General features: G+C 37.5%; 1 protein-coding gene across 1 annotated transcript in view; it reads left to right on the forward strand.

Moving 5' to 3' along the window:
• Tmem39a (transmembrane protein 39A) overlaps positions 1-15,931 on the forward strand; it is a 30,915-nt gene that overhangs the window by 1,561 nt on the left and 13,423 nt on the right. Inside the window, exons 2-4 of the mRNA XM_078041174.1 lie at positions 3,733-3,875; positions 11,606-11,828; positions 14,715-14,756. Coding sequence (XP_077897300.1) covers positions 3,733-3,875; positions 11,606-11,828; positions 14,715-14,756 — 408 coding nt within the window. The remainder of the gene's footprint in view (positions 1-3,732; positions 3,876-11,605; positions 11,829-14,714; positions 14,757-15,931) is intronic.

The following is a 15,931-nucleotide window of genomic DNA, read 5'->3' on the forward strand; positions in this document are numbered from 1 at the left end:
TACAGTAGGTTGCTTTACAAAAGTGCTCAGATCTCTGCATAAATTTTGTTTCTATTTCTATTTGGACTGCTTTTCCTTTTCGTGTGTGTGTGTGTATGTGTGTGTGTGTGTGTGTGTGAGAGAGAGAGAGAGAGAGAGAGAGAGAGTGTGTTAGGGGGTATAGAGATGGTACCACTCACTACATTCTCAGTCTTTAATTTTTTTTTTTTTAATTTTGAGGTCGATTCTTACTAAGTTGCCCCAGCTGGCCTCAAACTTGTGATCTTTCTGCTTCCTCCTCCTGAGACACTGGGATTACAAATGTGTACCACCGCTCTGAGCTAGACAGCTTTCTCTTCCATTGTTGCATTACTGGTTCCTTCCAAACCTTCAGGTTTTTACTGAATATCTTTGCCTCAAAAAGACATCCCCCCTCAGCCCCTTGTTTGTCTCTTTCATAATACCTATAATTTCTAATTGTTTTATATATTAAATATTTTCCTCTTTAGAATATAAGCTACAGGAGGGAAGGGATGTACCTGTCTTGATCACTAACAGTGTCTGGTACACAGTAGGCACTAAATAACTAATTGCTGAATGAAGGAAGGATGCTGGTGAACCAACAGAAAAGATCAAAGGAGTTTCAATGTAGCAAGTTAGGAAGCAGTTAACAGCAAATGTACAAAATTCCTTATGGCAAGAAGTGAATATAATGAAAATATGTAATAATCTATGTTGGGTTTTATATATTCATGAATGAAGGCCCTGTGATACATTAGGATACTATAAATATTGGGGAATATTACTATCTTTAGTGGTTTTGATTAGTAGTCATTCTGGCTCTGTTAGCTGGGTTATTTTTAACAGAATACTTCTTTTCCTCTGAAATGGAAACCATGGTAGCAACTACCAAAGCTTTGTGAGACTTCTCTCTCTCACCTCCTCCCTACTGAAAGTTCAACCCACGGGTTCACAGATGCTAGGCAAGTATTGTACTGTTTAGCTACATCCCCAGCCCAGCCCTACGAGATTTAAATGAAACCTGTAAAGTTACTTGTCTAGTGTCTGACACAGCAACAACCTTCAATAAAAGTTAAGTAATTATATGATCAATATAAGGAGATCCCCACCCCACCCAGTGCTGAGAATTGAACACAGGGATGCTTTACCGCTCAGGTACATCTCCAGCCCTTTTTATTTTTTGAGACAGGGTCTCACTAAATTGCCTAGTCTGACCTAGAATTTGCGATCCTCCAAGTAGCTGGGATTACAGGCTTGTGCCACTGCGCCAGGCAGAGGCTTTCTCTTAAAAGATTATGTTTGTGGAGTAGGTAAGTCTTACATAAATGCTCCTTTTATTACTCTTACTCTTCTAATACCAAACTATTGGCTCATCAGGATTGAGCCTAAGGCCTGATGCAAGCTAAGCCCAACCTGTATCATTGAGTCTTTCTTACCTCTTTATCTGCCACTTCCTCCCCATTCTCCTGCAAAACTGCCTACTCATTCATGGAGTCTTGGCTTAAACCCCAAGTTCTCTACGAAGCTCTGTTTGGCACTCAGTCCACCACCATCTCCAAGTTCATTACTAGAGATAGTTCATTTTACTATATCTGGACCTTGAATATAATAACGTTGCATTTATTGTAATAAACCCAAATTATTGTGTTTTCTCGCTATCTGGTCCTTTCCTCTAGACTCGGAGCTTCTGTGGTATACACTTTTTAATCCTAGCATAATCTAGTCCTTTACAGTAAGCACGAGGTTGGCTGCTGAAGAGTTACTGAGCCCCTGAAATATTAAATAGGATAGTGATGACGTCTCCCAGTCCTTATTTGAATGGGACAACAACTCGTACAGAGCTAGTGGTTGTACAACGTGAGATAAGAACAACTAGGCGGCCGAAGCCAGAGTAGGAAATACACCCGCCAGCTCGCGCAGGGAAGGTGGGATGACTGCGCAAGCGCATACCGGAGGCTGGAGGTCCATTCCTCCTGCTGCGAGTGCAGTTCCGGGGCTCGCTGTAACTGGGGCGGGCAGCAGTCGCGGAGCTGACGTCATCACCGTGCGCTGCCACGTCTGCTCAGCTCCGCGGTAATGGAGGCTGAGGATGAGTGCTGACGGGGCTGGGTTCTGGTTCTAGTTTTAGCTCTGCCACTGACTCGGGGTCTAGGTCTGGGTCTGGGTCTAGCGGCCTGAAACCTGGACGCCCTGCTTCAGCCCTCCAGGCGGGGACAGCCTGCATACAGGCAGCTGGCTTGGAGAGCTTTAACGCCGGGAGCTAGTTATCTTGCCTGGGGTCCAGTCTTTAAAGCCACCTCCTCCGCCCAGGGATCCCGCCCCACTGGCCGGGCCTCCTCCATGCGTGAGTATTACCTCGCTGCCGTGTCTGACTGTCCCGGGTCTGCTTTCGTCCTCTCGGGTGGGCGACGGGGACCGCTTTGTCGTCTTCTTTTAGGGGCTGGTCTCTTGAAGTTTGTGGTTTCTCGCCATCTACCTCCCCACATCTCATATTCTCTCTTCTCTCCCAGTGTTCCCCTCATTTTTCTTTCCCTTTTTTTGGTGAGCAAGAACCAGCGACCCCTACACCCAACAGTTTGAATGCTGTTTCTCCCTTGGGTTTGTTAGTGTGCAGCCGAAGGCTGTTAGGAATAGGGAACATCAAATCAATCTGCAGTAGTGTTTTGAAGATCAGGGTTTTTCCAGCGTGTGATTCTTCAGTTTTTGGTTGTACTGTTTTAGGAAACATTTGGTGTTCATATTGGCGGAACTATGATTTTTGCCTTAGTTTGGTGAGGACACCAATTCTTTTCAGTGAGGATCTTTGTTACTTGCCTTATAATCTTGTAATTTCAAAATGACGTTACCCGTTTTCCTGAAGTAGGCATCCACTTGAGTTCATTTTGGTACTTTTGCTCTAACATGTGGAGGAGATACCACTTGAACAATTTACTTTTTTAAAGAGTTTAAGGGCCTATAGGTCCCCTTTTTCCCATCTTCAGCAGTCCTGACAAAACACCATAGAACAGGGAACCCTTTTTTTCCTGATGAAGAAACTAATTTAGACTTTAAATCAATCAAGGTCAGATTACATGTGGTACATGTTAACTCAGAACAGGATCACTTGATAACAAAATCTAATTTTGAGTATGGGTGCTGTGGTGGGGATTGAATATAGGACCTCTAGGACCGCTCACATGCTGGGCTAGCGTTCAACCACTGAACTTCATCCCCAGCCCCAATTATTTTAATTTTGAGATTGGCTTTTCTTAGGTTTCAGCTTCTTGTGATTCTTCTGCCTCAGCCTCCTGAGTATCTGGGATTACAGGGGCACACTGGCTAAAGCCTAACATTATGGACAGTGATGAACTTCCTGTATTTCAAGTTACTTAACCTGAAATATTAAATAGGAAATGTTTAAATTGTGGTCTTGTAAAATTTTACCTGACTGTACTATCTTTCATATGATACAAGTCAACTGACAAAAGAGACAAATTGCAGCTTGCCCAACACTGGACAAAATTTAGGATTCTGACCCATTAGAATCTGAATAGTCTTTTCATTAGAATAAAGTAGGTAATTGACACAGAGAGTGTTTGTTTGAAAATCTGGTTTTACAAGGCCTACTTACTCAGTTTTCTGGTTATTTTGTTACATTGCCAACTTTAAAGATAGTTAACTGATATTTACATTTTTTGTTGTTGTTCAGAGTTGAAACAGGTTGACAACCATTAACGTGGGTTGCAACTACAGGTGGCACTGGAAGCAGACTGGTTCCCGGACATGCCCGGTGGAAGGAGGGGCCCTAGTCGGCAGCAGCTAAGCCGTTCAGCTTTACCTTCTTTACAGACTTTGGTTGGTGGGGGCTGTGGCAATGGAACAGGCTTGAGAAACAGGTAAAGAAGAAATAAAGCTATGCATAATCTGTACTATCCCGTGATCAGTAAGACTAACATAAACATCATCATGGTGTTCAGATACTTGCCTATCAAGCTTTATTCTTTGACACTGAGGTAGAAATTCTGCCTTTTTAAGACGGAAAGCTTAGCATTTTAGCATACTTTGGAGAGAGAGATGATATGGACTCATGAAGTAAACAAAGCCCTATTCTTATGACTGATAATCCAAATTCTAGTCATTACTTGTGTGTGTGTGTGTGTGTGTGTGTGTGTGTGTGTGTGTGTGTGTGTGTTACTGAGAATCAAACCCAAGGCCTTGCATATAAGTAGGCAAGGGCTCTGCAACTGAGTTTCATTGCCAGCCCTAATCATCACCTTTTTAGCTATTAGAAGAAGGGACAAGTGGATGAAAGTACAGGGCAAATGCGATGGTTTGGAGTCCTTTCCTTTTAGTACTAGCGTTTGAACCCAGGGGCATTCTGCCACTGAGCCCAGCCCTTTTAAAATTATTTTTTTATTTTGAGATGCTGCTTACTAAGTTGCTGAGGCTGGCCTGGAATTTATCATCTTCTGCCTTGGCCTCCTGAGTCTCTGGGATTACAGGCATGTGCCACCACATCTGGCAAATGTGATGGTTTATCTGCTTATTGTCATTATTTTTATTTTTTGAGGGCAAATTAAAATTGACAGCTAACATGAAGTTCTAAAATTATAAGTCAGGGCTGGGGCTGTAGCTCAGCGGTAGAACACTTGCCTTGAACATATTAGGTACTGGGTTTGATTCTCAGCATCACATTAAAAATAAATAAATAATAAATATTTCACTCTCCACTCCAAAATACTTAAAATAAAATAAAATAAATTATAAGTCAGATTTCTTCAAGGGTTTCAAAAATTATTTTGTCAGAAAACTGCTTAATATTAATAAACTGTTAGCTGTAGCCTAAATAAACATCTCAAGATTTGTGTCATGTTATATGAGAATAAAAAATTTGGTCTTTTAATATAAATATATTACAAAGTTCCTAATTTTCAGAAATTAGGATGAACGATTTCTTTTTTGAAGGTATTGAGTATTGACCCCAGGGCTTTGCATTTGCTTAGTTATCACTGAGTTACACCCCAGTCTAAGATGAATTTTCTTTTTTTCTTTTATTTTTTAACAGTACTAAGGATAGAACCCAAGGGTACACTATCACTGAGCTATATCCCAAACCCTTTATATTTTTATTTTGAGATAGGGTCTAGCTAAGTTGATGGGACTAGCTAGCCTTTCACATTTGATCATCTTGCCTCAACCTCTCAAGTAGCTGGAATTAACAGGTATGTGCCACCACACCTGGCAGGATGAATTATTTCTAATCTTATGTGGGGTAACACATCATCATAAGGCTTGATCATGTAGCAGTGCAGCAGTGGGTTCAATCCTGAGTACCAAAAATAAATAAATAAAATTTCAAAATTTCTTTAAACTAGAATTTCAGGGAAAGTTCCACTGAAATAAAAATAAACTAATTTTTTTTTTTTTTTTGGTATGGTGATGGGAATTGCTTGCATGTAATAGGCAAGCACTTGTCACTGAGCCACACTACCAGCCCACCAGAACAAATTTCAAAGATTGTGTAGAACTAAGGTTATAAAGTCAGGAAGTGGGAGATCAGTCCAAGAAGAAGTATACAAATATGTCAGGAGGGCTTGAAAGATGAAATGATACTAACAGCTCTGAAAATTAAATTGAGATGAAAAAAACTCTGTTTAGGGAGGAAGTAGAAAATAGCTGGCAAAAATTTCTTGTTCATACAATTGATCAGTGCATTGCTGCACTATTATATGATCAAGGTCTTAGTGAGACTCTGCCTCAAAATAAAATGAGCAGGGGGTATAACTCAGTGGTAAAGCACCCCTGGGTTTAATCCCTGGTGCCCCTTCCCTCTTCTTTAACATATAGTGTTTTAAATTATTATTATTATTTTTGGTACTGGGGATTGAACTCCTGGGCATTTAAACACTGAGCCACATTCTCAGCCCTTTTTTGTATTTTATTTAGAGTCAGGGTTGAGACCCTGAGTTGCTTTGGGCCTTGCTAAGCTGAGAGTCTGCTTTGAACTTGGGATCCTCTTACCTCAGCCTCCTGAGCTGCTAAGATAACATAATTCTTTTGCAATTAATTTGAGATTGTGTGTGTGTGTGTGTGTGTGTGTGTGTGTGTAAGAACAAATATTTCAACTGATTAAAGTGTTCATAGTTTGAAAAATTGAGACTTTTATTGAATGATTATTTTGTAACATGTTTACCTTAAGAGATTATTTTGGAAAAAAGTTTCTGTGTGGTTTTTGTTTGTTTGTTTCTGGTACTGGAGATTGAACTCAGGGCCTTAAATATGCTAGGCAGGTACTGAGCTACATTCCCAGTTTTGTTTTGTTTTTAACTTTATTTTGAGACTAGATCTTGAAATTGCCTAATCTGGCGACAGATTTTCGATCCTTCTGCCTGAATCTCTTGAGTAGTTAGATTACAGGAGTGTGCCATGCCCAATTTCTATTTCTTTTCTTTTTTGTTCTTTTTAGAATATCTTTGTTTCTTTTTGTGGATGTGTGTGGAGAGATACTAGGGATTGAACTCAGGGGCACACAACATTGAGCCACATCCTCAGCCCTTTTTTTTTTTTTTTTTTTTGTATTTTATTTATAGACAAGATCTCACTGAGTTGTTTGTGTCTTGCTTTTTGCTGAGGCTAGCTTTGAACTCAATCCTCCTGTCTCAGCCTCCCAAGCTGTTGGGATTACAGGCATGCACCACCATGCCCAACATATCTTTGTTTTTTGATGAGATGGAATTGGCTGGATTGGTTGGAATAGGTTATTGTATAAAACCTGGGGTAGAGATATAAAAATATATAAATAAAGGAAATGTTAGATAGCTTAGAATATAGCTTTAGAAAAAACGTTTACAAAGAAAGTGTGTCCATATGAGAGAAATCACTTTTGGAGTATCTGTAGGGTAGTGAAGAAAGAAATTGAGTTTCTTAAAAATGGTATAATTTTGATATATTTGATTCTGCATGACATAGCCAATTGGAGAACAAAGCATTTGCCCCTGGTTGCCTGTTTGGTAGATTTTGTGGCCTAATTGGTAAAGTGGTGAAGTTAAACTTGAGAATGTTGAGGAGCTACTTTGAAAGATTGAATTCCAAAAGTTGCCTGTTGTATTTTCTACCTTTGGGGAATAGGGCATTGTTGTTCATTTGTTTTTTTCATTCTTTTTTTTTGGGGGGGGGGTTCTATAGATTAAAGCTGGTGGCTCTCTACTACTGAGTCATACCCCCAGATTTATTTATTTGGTACTGGAGATGGAACCACAGAACTTTACCACTGAGCTATATCCCAATCTTTTTTGAGACAGGGTCTCATTAAGTTTCTGAGGCTGGCATCGAATTGGGATACGTCTGCCTCAACTTCCCTAGTTGCTGGGATTACAGGTGTGTGTCATCATGCCCAGCCAGGATTTGTTTTTGCAAATGTTCTTAGATAACATGTCTTTTTAAAAAAGAAAGGTGTAGCTGATGGTACACAATTATAATCCCAGGTATTCTGGAGGCTGAGGCTGGAGGATCATAAGTTTTGAGACCAAACTAGGTAACTTAGTGAGACCCTGTCTCAAATTAAAATAACAAGTGCTGGTGATAATAGCTCAGTTATAGAGTGCTCTTGGTTTCACTCCCCAAAGCTTAAAAAAAAAAAAAAGTACTGTGTTTGTGAGTTTCATAGAGAGTTCCTACAGGGAGATTTTTACTTGTTTGAAGTTTTGTTTGTTTAGTCCTTGCATATATTTTCTGATAATATCACCAAACATGTCCAAATACCACTGTTTTCTCTGTCTCTTCTAATTTCTCTTTATCCCTTTGAATCTTTTTTTAAAAATATTTTTATAGTAGTTGAACATAATTCCTTTATTTTATTTTTATGTGGTGCTGAGGATCAAACCCATTGTCTCAAATGTGTTAGGCAAGTACTCTACCAACTGAGCTATCACCCGGGTAAATCTTTGAATCTTTCTTGCTTTATCCATTTGCATACTTAAATTGTGCTGCTCATGACTCCATAAGGACCAGTCTAAAGCCTGCTGCAAGGATAAAGCAGATGTCCAGTATAAACCACCATTTTTTATATAGTTCATCCACAGTGACCCATTCTTCTTTTTGGGTGTCTAGTACTGGAAATTGAACTAGGGTCACTCTACTACTGAGTAACATCCCCAGCCCTATTTTGTATTTTATTTAAAGACAGAGTCTCACTGCGTTGCTTAGCACCTTGCTATTGCTGCAGTTGGCTTTGAACTTGAGATCCTCCTGCCTAAGCCTCCTGAGCTGCTGGGATTATAGGTGTGCACCACCATGCCCTGTTGACCTGTTCTTATTTTAAGGAAAATTTTATATCAATGGAAGGAACTGTTCCCAGATGCAAGCCTTGTAAGCAGGGCTTTTTAAGGAAAGCTACACTGAATACCTTCCTTCTTTGGGGAGTCTAGAATTTGTATTGGTAGGAAAGGATGCCTATGTAATCAGCCTTCACAATAAAAACCTTCTAATGAGCTTTCCTGGTGGACAACATTTCAAATGTGTAGTCACAACTTGTTGCTGTTTGAATTAAGTGCATCCTGAATAGATTCTTGGATCTATTTTTATAACATGTTAGAAAAATAATATTTTTTCTAAATAATACTTCTGTAACTATTTTTTTGAGATATATATTGGTCAACTCTGTTTAAAAGTTTAATTTTTTATTGACTCAGTAATTATACCTAAATGGAATATAGTATGATATTTTAATACATGTAGGCATTGTGTATTTATTCACTTATTTGTTTATTTAAAGAACTTTGATATTTTCCCTCTCCAGCTTTGAACTTTATCAGTTAGATGGAGAACACTTAATCTCATCAGTTATCTTTACATAGGCATGATTTCTTTTTTTCCAACTGGTGCTTTGAATCACTTTGTTTGACCTATGTCTGTTTGGTCTTCTGGCTTCAAGTTTAATAGCCAAATTTATAGAGTGTATTACAAGTGTAGAGCTTTTGTACATTTGTTTTGATTATATTTTTTTAATTCCAGTATTTTGTTGAGTTTGTTAATGGCAGAAGCATGTATGTTCCAGAAAGCAAGTCTGCTTTACGTGGAAACATTTTTATAATCTTTTTTTAAACTCTTAAATCATAACAGAGAGCCAGGTATGCTGGCGTATGCCTATAATCCCAGCTACTCAGGAGGCTGAGGCAGGAGGATCACAAGTTTGAGGCCAACCTGGGCAACTTAAAGAGACCCTGTCTCAAAATTTTAAAGTGGGCTGGGGTGTTGCTCAGCGGCAGAGCTTGCCTAGCATATGCGAAGCCCTGAGTTCAAAAATTATGACAGTTTATCATACTTTCCTTATTTTTTCCCTATTTTTTTCCTTATTTTTTGACTGAAGTTGAATAAGATTTTTAGTTTGTTTAGATTGGAGGCTTTTAACATTGTAACATCTCATCAGAAATTTTTATTTCAGTATCTTACAGTTAACTGGAGTGAGGCAGTAGATTGGCTGCTGGCATTAATCCTGTGCATTCAAGTCATAGTATTCTTAACTATTCAGAATGAGCAGAGCTCATATTCCCATGAGTTGCTTAAAGTACTATAAGTCCCACATACCCACGCTAGAATTCTATATTTGGAAATTTTAGAGAAGAAAGTAATGCTACTATTGTTCCTTATCTTAAATATGTTTTTTTAGAGTCGGGTTTACTGGAGATTGAACCTCGGGGCACTTTACTACTGAGCTGCATCCCAAGTCCTTTTTATTTTTTTCTTTTGAGACAGGGTCTCAGTTGTTGAGACTGACTTTAAACTTACAATCTTATCTCAGCTTCCTGAGTCACTGGGAATTGAGTCTACTTTCCTTGTTGTATAAACAATAGTAGACCTTAGATCTCTGAAACTATCCTGTGCATATAAACAATAGAAAGTTTATTCTTTATCCCTATCTGTCACTTCAAATAGTCTAGCTGTTTCTGGCCTATAAGTGAGCTTAGAAGAAAGAACAAAATAGGGATTAATACTTCTATATGTTTGTTTTTGTGTTAAGAGTTGTCTGTTTTTCATGAGTGCATTGGTCTTTTGCTGTCTCAACCTAAAAGTATATATTTGCAGTGAACTAAGAAAAGTAGTTTCTGGCCTTAGGTTTATGGTCTGATAGCCAAGTTATAGATGTGTACAAAAATTATGTTATAGTATGAAAAGCGCAATAATAAAGACTTTACACATATATGATGGTGGCACAAAGGAGAGATGAATAAGTTTGAGGGAGTCGGAGTAAGCTTCACAGAGGATGTGTTTGAAGAGCTGAAGAGCCATTTATTTATTTAGTTTTTGTGTGTGTGCTCATGGTACTGGGAATTGAACCCAGAGCCTCATACATGCAAGCATTCTACCACTAAGCTGTACCCCCAAACCCCTTAAAAGTTTTGAATAATGAGTGAAAAAAGGTTTGGAGTGATTTTTTCAGTAAATGTGTGTGTGAGAAGTTAAGGAAAGTATAATTATGGGGGATATTTCATTTCAAGGGAATAAAAGTGCACAGTAAAATAGAACATATGTTCTAGACAGCACGTAGCATGAGTATCGTAGGTGCATGTGGAGGAGTGATATGTGGGGAGACTACTATGTTAAACAGAGGGCTTCATAGAACATACTCAAAAGTTTTTTGATATTATCCTAATTGCAGTAAAGAGAGGAGGAGAGTAACACTGTTATGCCAGGCGAGCACTCTACCACTGAGGCTCTGAGTTTAATCCCCAGCACAACAACAAAAAACAAACAAAAACAGTAAGAATAAGACAGTAACACTACCAGTTTCACTTTAGAAAGATCCCTAAGGGCAGCTTGGTGGGTTTGGTGAAGATAGAGTTGAATTTAGGAGGATTACTGCCAGTAATTTAGATGAAAATTGGTGAATGCTTGAACTGAAACAGTGGATTGAGAAGGGAGGATACAGTTGAAGAAAATTTTGTGAAATAGGATTCAATTCTTTATTTTTCTTTTTGCAGTAGTGAGGATTGAACTCAAGGGTAATTTACCACTGAGCTACATTCCCAGTTTTTGTTTGTTTTGTTTTTCATACCAGGGATTGAACCCAAGAGCCTTAACAACTGAACCACATCCCCAACCCTTTTTTATATTTTATTTAGAGGCAGGGTGTCACTGAGTTGCTAAGTGCCTCTCTAAATGGCTGAGCATGGCTTTGAACTTGCAATCATCCTGCCTTAGACTCCTGAGTAACTGGGATTTTAGGCAAATGCCACTACGCCTGAGTTGAATCCAGTTCTTTAGAAAGTGATTGGATATGGAGTGGAAGAAGAAATGTTCTAGGATCCTGATTTGGGCTGCTAACAGGGTGGGCCACGAACTAGGGTTAGGACTGTCGGAGGAGGAACACAGATGTCTCGAAGGTAGTTGCATAATAGGGGTCTAAAACTCTGCTGTGATATAAAGATAAATTTTATTTTTCAGTATGCCTAAGATAATGAAAATCATGGTTGCATCTTAGATCATTGAGACAATATGTAGAGGAAGGATCCCAGAGTAGAGTCTTGGAGAGGCCATCAGTTAAGGTTAGGTAGTGGAGATAGAAGGGGCTCTTTGCTCTGACATGAAGGATATCACCATTTGAGTTTACCATAGTTTTCTCTTTCAGGAATGGTAGCACTATTGGCCTTCCAGTTCCACCTATCACAGCCTTAATCACCCCAGGTCCTGTGCGTCATTGCCAAATTCCTGACTTGCCTGTGGATGGGAGCCTGCTTTTTGAATTTCTTTTCTTCATCTACCTTTTGGTTGCTCTGTTCATTCAGTACATCAACATCTATAAAACCGTGTGGTGGTATCCTTACAATCATCCTGCCTCTTGTACTTCACTGGTAAGTCGTCATAGGCCTCTAAATTTTTTATGTCACTCAGGTAAATTTTGTTCTTAATAATTTTTTTTCTAAAAACTGGTTTTCTAATAAACATCAGATTACTTTTTAGAAATAAAACTTCATGATAAGATTGTTGAAGTATAAATCAAAATGCAGAAAACATTTAAATAATTTATTGTAATAATATTGCAGAAAAGTTTCCATATCTAGCTTTCTCTATCCCATGTTAAATTTGAACTATATACTTTATCCATCCTTGGCTAGAAGTTAAATTTGTTTAACATGGGATAGAGAAAGTGTAACATGTAATGTTAACTTGTCATTATGATTAAATTCTAGCAGCTTTACCTTTTAAATGACTGAATTAGGATAATGGTAGCTTCTATAACAAATAAGCCAAAAATTGTATAATGTTTCTAACATATAACAGTCTAGACAGTTGTCCTGGTTGGTAGGAATTCTTCCATGTGGTCAGTCACGGGACCCAGGGTGGTAAAGACTGCTATTTTCTAACATATGGCCTTTAAGGTGGCTGTAGTTCATTACTATCAGCCATAAAGGTAAAAGAGCATAGGGCATTTATAAAGGAGAGTTTCTTACAGTTCAGGCTCCCATCATTTCCATATGTCCACTCATAACTATAAGAGAAGCAAGAAAATATTGTACTTTAACTGGGTGCATTGTTAACTTGAATGAAATTGAATTCTTTTACAAAATAAAATTGAGATGGAAACTAGCTATTTCTGAAGAACTTAAAAAACATGTTGTAGGTTTCTTCTGGTTTCTCTTCATTTATATAGGAGAGCCCTGGTAATCTTTTTTTTTTAAATATTTTTAATCAGTTTTTCTATAACTTTATTTTACTTATTTATTTTTTAATGTGGCACTGAGGATTGAATCCAGGGCCTCGCACGTGCTAGGCGAATGCTCTACCACTGAGCCACTACCTCAGCCCTGGCCCTGATTATCTTGATACAAAGAAGGTTCTCCATAGATGAGCATATAAAATATCTAAAAGGCTAGTCAGATGACTTACATGTATGTGATTGGCAATGGCAGATTTGGATGGGTGATAGAGATATTCTTTGGGGCAAAGAGTACTTTTGTTCTGAACATTTTGTATGTGTGTTTGGGACTCACAAAAAATCTGAAAACCTTTCTAATGTGATAGACATAGAAAAGGAAATGTGGTCCCAAATCTTCAAGATAATATGAGAAAGGAGTTGGGCATGGTGGTGCATTCCTGTAATTCTGGCAACTCAGGAGACCAAGGCAGAAGGATTGTAAATTCAAGGCCAGCCTCAGCAACTGTCTTAAAATAAGAAATAAAAAGGGCTGGAGATGTAGTTGTAGTAGAGCACTCCTGAGTTCAATACTTGTGTCACTTGATTGTTCCTAGGATTAGCTATTAAGACTTTTCTTTCTGCTGAAATACATAAAAATATGTTGTAGGTTTTTTTTTTTTTCTTTTAATGTACTTTAAAAAGAAAAGTGTTAAGTTAATTTCAGGAACAACCAAGTGATATTAAGTATTGATCACATATATACTTAATATGTGATTAGAGTCTCTGTTTCTTTAAGAATTGTAATGACTTAGTGCCAGATTTATTTTTATTTACATATATATATATATATATATTTATGTATTTTTCCCCCTACCTGGATTGTAAGTTTATTGAGTATAGAAACTATATACTTCATTCATCCTTGACTAGAAGTAGTTTTTTGCAAGGGAGTTTGGGCAAGGAACCCAAGGAGGCAGTGCCTTGTTAAATTCTACTATGATGGTAGAAGAAACAAGTAATAATCTCTACCATTTCCATTGCCAAGAGAAAAATAACCTTGATTTTTGTTTGAGACTAGTACCTGGCTGGGCCCATAATATCAGCAACTGGGGAGGCTGAGATAGGAGGATCATGAGTTCAAAGCCACCCTCAGCAAAAGGAAGGCACTAAGCAAGTTAGTGAGACCCTGTCTCTAAATACAATAGAAAATAGGGCTGGGAATGTGGCTCAGTGGCCAAGTGCCCCTGAGTTCAATCCCTGGTACCCCCCCACCCCCCCAAAAAAAAGAAGAGTACCTGGCATATTTAGTTTATTGAATTAATTAATTGAAAAATTCAGGTTTTCATTTGGGAAGAAAATGTAGAAACCTGCAAGCCCTTTGACCATCAAGAGGAAAATATATCTCGATTTCATTGGTTTCTAAGATATTATTACTAACGATTTTGTTTGCTATTATCACAGTTTTATATATATGTATGTGTATACATATATTTATATGTGTATATATATGTATATATGTATACACACACGTATGTATAACAAAGGAACTATATATGACATCTAAGTAATGGTTTAATTTTATAGAGGAGATCAAATGTAAGGCATATTTTTAAATAATTATAAAGATTAAATAAATATAATTGATGTACCAACTAGTAGTTTAGTTGATGCACAGTTAGACTAACATAAGTTTGAATAAAGAAACAACCACAGTAACTCCTAAAAACTATGAATCCTGACTGATTTAATTTGACACATAATAAATCAGTTAGTTTAGATGAATTATTATTGTCATAATACTTTGGGTTATGACTTGTTAACTCAAATCTATCTTTTTCTTTTAATATAGTAGAGTTTCAAAAAAAAGGATAGTAATACTTTCTAGATAGTCTAAAACAGTGTTTGGAAAGTCTAAGCAATAAGTCACAAAAGGAGAGGTGCAAGGTAGGCAGTCTCTTTATGATCTCTCAAATTTCTGTGTTCTGTAAGGGTAGGATGAACTAAGGAAGATCTTTTGAGGGAGCAAACCTCTGTTTGTGTAGTAGTTCAGCTTGATAAACATTGTATTTCTTTTTGATGACATTCTTTGTTTCTTTTATAGAATTTTCATCTCATTGATTATCACCTGGCAGCGTTCACTCCAGTGGGTTTTAACAGAACCAGAGTCTCATAGCATGTTATTCAAAATATCCATAATACAAACCAAAGTTATTCAACACATGAAGAACCAGGAAAATCAGATCAATTGTAAAGGAAAAAAAAGAATCAATACGTGCTAACCCCAAGATGGTTCAGAAGTAGGAATTATCAAAGAGTCTAACACAGCTATCATAATAAGAGAGAGTGAGAGAGGGAGAGAGAGAAAGAGAGAGAATTTTAATATTTATTTTTTAGTTATTGGCGGACACAACATCTTTGTATGTGGTGCTGAGAATCGAACCCGGGCCGCACGCATGCCAGGCGAACGCACTACCGCTTGAGCCACATCCCCAGCCCTGTGTGCCAATACTTTAAAAAAAATGGTTTCCTGCAATATATTTAAAATTCAAAGGTGCAATAACTCAAGAACTATTAGATATTGAATTTGTAGGAGTTTAATTTAAATTTCTGGATTTTGGGGCATAATTTTTTTAATTTTAATAGTTCTAGGGAAATAGGATAAATTCAATTTTAGATAACATTCACTTGAAATGGTTTAAATGTCATTTGTGAAATTTCCTAAAAAAAAAACATTTGTAGCCAAGTGAGGTGGTGCACACCTGTAATCCCAGCAACTTGGGAGGCTGAGGCAGGATGATCACAAGTTTGAGACCAGCCTCAACAATTTAGTGAAGCCCTAAGCAACTTGGTGAGATCTTGCCTGAAAATAAAAAATAAAATGGGCTGGGGATGTGGCTCAGTGAAAGTGCCCCAGGTTGATTGGTTTGTATTTATTAAAACTTAGAATTTAAATTTATTAAAAGTTAAAATTTTTAAAAGGCAATGTTAAAATTTGCCTAGGAGTAATCACAAGATTAGAAAATAAGTTTACTGGACAGAGGAGGAAAGATTTGGAACATTAAATTATTTTATTAATTTAAAAGTTGCTGGTAGATTTGGCTTTGGGTATCATTTTTCATATAAACTCCAGCGAGAGAGAAAAATGTACTTTCATAAGATTTTATATATTGTACCCTATAAGTGTTTATGAAAACAAAAATGTTAACTTAGCTAAAGCAGCTAATAATTTGAATCTTGGAAATTATATTTCAGTTTGAAATTTTTAAATGAATAGTTACTGTAATGAAAATCGAGAGTTTACTTTTTCTTCCAAAACAT

The sequence above is a fragment of the Ictidomys tridecemlineatus genome, chromosome 3 (genome assembly GCF_052094955.1).
Source record: "Ictidomys tridecemlineatus isolate mIctTri1 chromosome 3, mIctTri1.hap1, whole genome shotgun sequence".
Classification (NCBI taxonomy): Eukaryota; Metazoa; Chordata; class Mammalia; order Rodentia; family Sciuridae; genus Ictidomys; species Ictidomys tridecemlineatus.